Source organism: Emydura macquarii, unplaced genomic scaffold (genome assembly GCF_026122565.2).
Source record: "Emydura macquarii macquarii isolate MOO-44397 ecotype Brisbane River unplaced genomic scaffold, CSIRO-AGI_Emac_v2 contig_2369, whole genome shotgun sequence".
Taxonomy (NCBI): domain Eukaryota; kingdom Metazoa; phylum Chordata; order Testudines; family Chelidae; genus Emydura; species Emydura macquarii.
The window spans coordinates 3,816,420-3,824,093 of record NW_027132506.1 but is presented as its reverse complement, the minus strand read 5'-3'; the positions used below and the strand labels follow the sequence as shown (position 1 = coordinate 3,824,093).

The 7,674-nt window shown below is 55.7% G+C and overlaps 1 protein-coding gene across 2 annotated transcripts; it reads left to right on the top strand.

Annotated features, from left to right (window-relative positions):
* The first annotated feature begins 5,832 nt into the window (after positions 1–5,832).
* LOC137161717 (actin-1-like) lies at positions 5,833–7,051 on the top strand. Of its 2 annotated transcripts, XM_067561146.1 has the most exons (2): positions 5,833–6,049; positions 6,122–7,051. In XM_067561146.1, the coding sequence occupies exons 1-2, from the start codon at positions 5,858–5,860 to the stop codon at positions 7,049–7,051; spliced, it is 1,122 nt and encodes a 373-aa protein (XP_067417247.1). In that variant the 5' UTR covers positions 5,833–5,857. The 2 variants fall into 2 exon arrangements, with proteins under 2 accessions (XP_067417247.1, XP_067417246.1); XM_067561145.1 differs by having other exon boundaries at positions 5,833–7,051.
* Positions 7,052–7,674: the final 623 nt, after the last annotated feature.

The following is a 7,674-nucleotide window of genomic DNA, read 5'->3' as shown; positions in this document are numbered from 1 at the left end:
CTGACACAGCATATCTCATATGAATTATTATGATTTTGACATATTGATGTTAAATAATCATAAATGGTGCCCCTAATCCAGCCAGCGTCACAGGCTGTTTGAACTTTGGAGGGCCAGGGACTCTAAACGGAAGCCAGAGATCCCGAAGGTCTGCCTCGGAAGACACTTTGAATTGACAGGTCATTACAGCTCTCTCACTGTTAGGATTTAACTGGTAACTCATTGGTGTGGCTATGTTAGCTTGCTTTCACCTGTCAATAACTCTCTGATTTCTTTTTCCAAGTTAATAAAACTTGCGATAGTTTACTACAGGATTGGCTATAGGTCTTGTCTTTGGTGTAAGATCTAGGGTCCCCATTGACTGGAGCAAGTGACAGGTCTCTTGGGACCGGAGGCAACCTGAAGGTGGAGTGATTTTTTTTGGTGTAAGAGACCATTTATCACTAAGTCCAGTTTGTCTGGGTGGCAGGATAGACTGGCTGTGACTCCATAGTTAGACTGTGACCGTGATCCAGGAGTTCACATTTGTTACTGGCTTGGTGAAATCTGATTCTAGACCAGTTCAGAGGAATTCATCCTCTTCTCTTCCTGAAGCCTCACTGAAGGTAAATGTCTCACCTTCTTCTTCAGGGGCTGGGACATCACCAGCCTCTTGTGCTTTTCATGGGCTGATTGTGGTGGTATTTATCAAAGCCGATACACTGGGGTTTTTAGCTCTTCTTTAACTGCATGGCTCGATTGCTTTTGGTCTTTTCAGTGTGAAGTTCTCAGTATATCCTTACAGCCAGAGTTAAAACTCTTTCTTGCATTAAGATCATTTTCTGAGCTGTCCCTTCAGTTCCATCAGGGTTTAAGAGAAGCTGAAATTCCATTTCAAATGAGTCCAAAAACCACTCCTGTGTTCTATAGAAGAGTCTTTCAGCTCTTAAAATAGCCTTTTTAAACTTAAATGATTCTTAAAGAGAGTCTTTAAACTGAAATGGTTATCGAGAAAAGCATTGTCAATCCCTGGAGAGGTTTTTGTCTCTGAGTTTGGAAAGGAGTTGCTTAAGCATTGGCAGGTAATTAATTAATTCCCCAACTAATATAAATATTTGTATACCTAAATGGCTAATTATTTCGTAATCAGCTATAGCAAATCACCTAGCTAGATTTGTACATACAGCATCTTGTTATTCACATAACAATGGCATCAGACAGTTTTTATATATGAAGTTGCATTTAGACACAAACAGCTGCAAATAAACATCTCAAAAGAAGCTCATGTCTTAAGTACTCAAGGAAACAACAGAGATTTTCAGCTTTAAGTGGAAACATGAGTTTAAGCTAGCAGTAACCAATATCTTCTGTAAATCATTTCCCAACCCTAAATGTTCTTCTTAACATTTGAAGGACAAAGACGTTAGAGTGTTTACAAAAGAAATCAGTGTTTAGGAGCATATTGCTAGATTTCTTTGTGTGGATTTAAAACTAAGGGTTTTTCTTCATGCAAAGAGAATGGTGAAGAGACTTTTTTATAGGTTTTTTTTATCCTAAAGCTCACTCCTCTTTGGACTATCTTAAATGTCCTCACTCTTTTACACGGCCAGGTCCCTTTTGAAAACATACATGGCAGAGGGAGTTTGTTTTCTTGATATAAAGATCATGTCTCTGCCAAACTTGTATGTTTCTTGTACAAGTGGAGGAGGCTGGTTCTTTGAGAAGGCACTCTGCTGATGGCTTGCTTTTTGACCAAATGGCTCCTAGATTTACAAGCTACCATTTGTAGTGCATTTACAATTGGCGGCGAAAGGGTTTGTCCATACTACAAAATGAAGTTGACTTAAGTTAAGTCGCCATACAGCAACCGCAGTAATTAAAGGGGTGGTTTGCGTCCACACGTGCGTCTTCTGTCAGGGGCGTGCGTCGTCACCAGGAGCGCTTGTGGGGCACTGACTGCTGGCAACCTGTGCCCGGCTGACGGCCCCGGCTGTCAGCACCATGGCTGACAGCCACCAGGCGATGTAAGTAACGCAGTTGTCTACGCAGACGCGGCGTCACCCTAACTACACCGACGTAAGCGCTACGCCCCTCGTGGAGGTGGGATTACAATGGCAGTGTAGTGGGCCGCTTGCTTCAGTGAAAGCTGCCCTGCAGCTGCCTTACATCGACCTAACCCTGTAATTTAAAGCAAACCAAAGACTCCCCTCGGATATTCTACACAAGGAATAGATCACAAGAATTAGCGCTCACATACAGCGTTCAAAACACCATCAACTGCTGCCCGTTCAATAAAAGCAGAGGCTATAAAGCTGCATTCTAGAGTCGGGCTGGCTGGACCGTGGGTCTCCTCCGGGCTGGCAATTCCAGTTCCCAGGCCAGCGCCATGGCGCCGCAGGGTTGCTGGGACGTGACAGCATAGAGCTGACCGGCGTGTTTAGAACCCAGCACGAGTCTGCAAACCACGCACTCTCCTCGCTGGTGACGCAGGCAGTGATGGAAGCGCACCCAGCCCTGAGGGCTCGCTGCTGACACCCAGCCCCCAAAGCGCACGTGCCTGTGTGATAACAGCCGGGGAGGGCGCTTCTGTCATTTGATTCCCGCTGGCAGCACCCATCAGAGGGACCAGAGCTTCGCGGGAACAGCCGTGCTGTGACATGCAGCAGTTATACCAGGTGGCTTGTGGCAGCATTCTCAGCCTGGGACTGTCCCTAGGAGGCTCGGGGAAGCTGCAGCTGGGATAACACTTGTCCTCCAACATCAGCACTGGCTTCTGATTCATTTCTGGAGGCAGCCCGGTTGTCTTTGATCCCTAAAGCCGGGAGCCCAGCTAGCTGAGGGCTGCCTGTGAGGGCTCCCGCTGGTCGAGATCAACTGGGGTGCAGGGGTGGAGCTTTCCCTGCTGCACCAACACAGGCCACGCGTGTGGGCTCGACAGCGCTCCGGGAGGGGCCGGCGCGCACATCGCTGGGGGACTGAGAAGACACTGGTTTTATCGTTTGTGTCTCAGGGCCTGTCTAGGCACATCTTGTTCCTGCAGTGAATTCAGCGTGATGGTGCCAAGGGACCAGCCCCTGAGCCCCTCGGCTCCTACTGTCCCCTGATGCTTTGGGGAGCCCCCTTTGGTGCTGATGGTCAGTCCCATCCAGTCCCCATCCCAGCAGCCAGATGGAGAGAGCAGAATACATCCCCCCCCGGATCAGTCCTTCTGCCAGAAGCTGATGAATGGGGGCCTAGGACCCCAAACTCAGGCATCAGGAGGAGGGGAACTGTGGGTTGGGCGACACGGGGCGACTTTTCTGCAGCCATCTGGCCCTCCCACGTCGCATACGCTCACCCACATATGCACACACGAAGCGCTTGCACACAGACGGGCACGTGAACACGCATGTAATGCTCTCACGTGCGTGCACACAGGGCCGCCGACTGGCTCTTGCTGCCGATTGGGACCTGGACAGCAGCGTGCGATGAGCCGGCGTGACTGTCAGGTGTGACAGTGCCTGGCACAGTCAGGGCTGTAATGTATGTACAGGAAACCCCTCGCTTGGTGCCTTTCACGCCCCTGCAGAGCTCCAGATGAACTCAGAATTCTGCAGCAGGCGGCCTCCGAGATCAGGGCCCGGCCGCAGATTCTGGCCTGGGATGATCCAAACGCCCTGCACTTTTCAGTGTGCGTTGGAATCCGAACCCAGATCTAGACGGGAACTTTGCGGCTGGCTCCTCGTGTGCATGGAGAAGCAGTCCTGATAGAACAGCACGCTTGTTCCCAGTCTGCCTCCAGCTCATTGCCCATTGGCAAAGCGGCCAGCGGGGGGGCTCAGACCTGCAAGACAGAACTGGCCCGCTGGAGTGCCTCTCTCATTGATGGGCAGCTATCACAGGGGATGCCTGCATGCTTCTGGTTGAGCCCAGCTCAGTGACATGACTTGGCCAAGAGATCTCAGCACCTGGCTTTGAGCCCAGACAGGAATTAGCCCAGACTCCACCCAGAACATCTGCCAGCGAGTTGCTGGGGCCGGATGGTCCTGGGCACGGACAGCGTGTGGAGCCAGGCCTCTGAGCAGGTCTGCCAGGGTCTCTGATCGCAGCCAAATTCGAGGCAGTTTGGACGAAGGTTTTCCAGCTGGGTCACTGATGCCGCTTGGCAGGGGAGGCATCCTGGCGCCATCCACCCAAGGCCCTCGCGGCACACTGCAAACGCTCCCTGCGCCAGCCTGGCAGAGCGCTCCCACCAGGGGGGCACACGGCACTTTCCCTGGCTTATAGACAGGGAAAGTAGGGCACCAAAGTCATCTGCTGGGAGGCTCCACGGCTGATGCGCCACGTGCAGATCCTGCCCAAGCTGACTGCTCTAACCACTAGCCACACTGCCTCCCTGCTTTGTATTGTAAATAAAGCCCTGCAGCGTGGGTCCGAGCTGCATGTCCCAGGCTTGCGCGTCCCTGTTTTGTCTACACAGTGGGAGAAGTGGTTGCACTCCCGTCCCAGTCGCTCCTCACCTACACGTGAAAGACTCAAGCTTCACTGGCAGGGTACTGGTGGACAGGGAATTTCGGCATCACAGCAACCCTGGGTGCAATGCCTGGGTTCCAGAAGTGGCACGCACTCATCCAGTCAGAGCCCAGCACCCATTCCCCATGGGTTCAGTGATGGCGGCGGGAGAGGTCTGCGTTACACCCACAATTCTGTTATTGTCTTTGTGGTTTCAAGGTCACTGCTGTACCACCAGCAGGGGGCAGCACCATTCACCAAGGGACGGTGCAGGTGTCAATTGCTCTGATACCCTCATCTCCCCCAGGCCGGGGTCAGCCCTGGGGCTGGGAACTTGTGTTGCTTTATGATTCTTCTTTGCTTATGCTGCACTGTATCCAGCTGGAGAGGCTGGACAATACTGTGGTTGGAAAGGCTGGTTGAGGTAGCTGGGGGAAGTCGTGCAGGGCAGCAGGACCCAGCCTGAGAGGGGAGGAATCGTGGGGTGAGGGTGCATGGCTCTAAGAGGGGGATGCTCTTGGGGAGATGGTGGGAGCCAAAGGAGCAGATGGCCCTGGTCTGTGACTTCTCCGCTGACACAGCACAGCACAGCTCCCGTGCCAGTTGCGTGCTTGGGTACAAAATGCCAGCAGATCTTTCCGGATTAGACGAGAATAAGGAGATGGCCGCTGGCCGATGGAGCTGGCAGGAGAAGAGATCTCAAGGGTTAGAGAATCGGTAGCAGATTCTGTGCTTAGATCTCCACGTTAGCGCTGAACAAGCCCAAGCATGTTCTCAGTAAACGTACGTCAAACCAGGACCGATCTCTGTTCGAGCCGTGCTGCGTAAATAACGTGGTGATGGACACTGGACAGACAGACAGACAGAGGCACATGTAGGGCAATGGGTGGACAGACACATATGGCAGTGGCAGGCAGACAGACTGACTCAGGGACTGATTCCCATGGGGTTCCCCCCCCCCCAGTAATGCAGTGCCCTGGTTCGGGGGAATCCCCGCTGGCGACGGGCTATGGTGCGTGTCTCCAATGCGGAATCGTTGCTTGGCTGGTCTCCCTGGCAAGTCCCGTGTCCCTGTTCAGGCCAGAGCCCTGATCCCACAGAGTTGGATGGTGGAATCCACGTAGGGCCCCAGCGGGAGCAGGATCCGACCCTCTGCACCTTCCCAAGAGCCTCTGTGAGCGGCTCCCCCCCCACCTGGGGGCCGTCAGAACCTGGCACTATGATGTGATCATTCTCGGACTATGATGCAGGGCGTTGCTATGGTAGCAGAGCCCTCCATAGCTTTCTCCTGCGTTCTTCTCTTGCCCAGCAGCCTGGGCCTCCTGGGATTGGATCTTGGGGCTGCAGGTGGGATTACGAGGAAGAGCGTGTGGAAAGCGCTGCGGAAATGAGCCAGCGAAAGACACCTGCAAGTCCTGGGCCTGCCGGCCGTGGGTCTGGCTCTAGGGAACTCACCTCTGAGACAGCAGAGAAGTACAAGGACTACTGCGCTGTGGTCATAGACACCGGCACCAGCTGCACCAAGAGCGGGCTGGCCGGGGACGAGAAGCCACGCTCGGTCGTGCCGAGCTGCGTGGGGGTCCCCAAGATCAGGACCAAGGACAGCCCCCTTTATTACATCGGGGAAAGCATCCCTGGCCCGCACGCGGAGGTGAGCACGGACATGGTGATGACCCACGGCGTGGTGACCGACTGGGATGCCCTGGAGATGCTGTGGCATCACGTCTTCTACACAGAGCTCGGCGTGTGCCCCGAGGAGCTGGCCGTGCTGGTCACGGACGCCCCCCTCTCCCCGACCACCAACCGGGAGAAGATGGCCGAGCTGCTGTTCGAGAACTTCGAGGTGCCGGCGATGCTGGTGGCCCACAGGTCCCTGCTCTCGGTGTATTCCTACGGGCGCACCAACGGGCTGGTGATCGGCTCCGGCTCCGGCACCTCCTACACCGCCCCCATCCACGATGGCTACATCCTGCCCCACGCCACCTACCGGCTGGACGTGGCGGGCAGCGCGCTGACCCACTACCTGGCCAAGCTGATGGGGGAGTGCGGGAACCCCTTCCAGGAGGAGGAACTGGAGCTGGTGCGCATGATCAAGGAAAAGTGCTGCTACGTCCCCGAGGACTTCCACGCGGAGCTGGCGGGGGACGAGAAGAAGTACCTCATGGACTTCACCCTCCCCGACAGGCAGGTCATCTCCATCGGCAGCGAGCGCTTCCGCTGCTCTGAGGCGCTCTTCGCCCCCTCTGTCCTGGGCTTCCCTGAGGTGGGCCTCCATGTCCATGCCATGAACAGCATCAGGAAGTGCAAGCCGGAGCGCCAGCCAGAGCTGCTGGCCAACGTGCTGCTGGCTGGCGGGACCACCATGCTCCGAGGTTTCTCCGAGAGGCTCAAGAGGGAGTTGCTCCAGATGGAGGCAGTGGGCAAGGGGCAAGTGGGCATCCTGGCTTCCCCCCACCGCAGCTTCTCCGCCTGGCTGGGCGGCTCCATCGTGGCCTCTCTCAACGCCTTCCAGAATGTCTGGATCAGCCGCCAGGCCTACAACGAGAAGGGGCCCTTCGTGGTCCACCGGCACTGCTTCTGAGCCGGCGGGCACAGGGTGCACGAGACGGCACGCCAGGGCACGGGCACGGGAAAGCCTCTCTGTAAATGCTGCTTATGGGACAACAGGTGTGGAGTTGGCTTCATCGCGAAAGCGCTGCCTGCCAGCCGCGCAGAGGGGACCCCTGCTGGGGCTGAGATGACGGGGTAGCTCAGATCGGCCGCGCATGCCCCATCTCGGGCTGGACGGGCCGAGATGGGCATGTGCACCTGCTCTGTGCTACACGGGCCTCAAACGGGGGCAGCCGTGAGTAGGGAGGGGCCCAGAGATCCTCCCCGGACACACTGCCTGTCGTAGCCTATAACCCCCCGCTGGGCTATCCCCCCCCCACCGCCGCAGGGACTCACTGCCTGTCGTGCCCTGTACCCCCAGCTGGCTAGCCCCCCCATGTCCCTGCCAGGCTGTGTTATTGGCTAACCACAGGTGCTCCAGCCCCAGATCTCGCCCTGGGGTCCCTGGGAGGCAGCGGCTCAGGCGTTGCACAAGCCTGTCCCTTGGGGCTGGTGGGGGGCTGCCACCCTGCCTCCAGTGGGCAGGCTGGGCAAGGGCACAAGGGGGCCAATTTTGCTACCTAGAAATGGGAGCTAATTTGGTTAGTGTTGCCC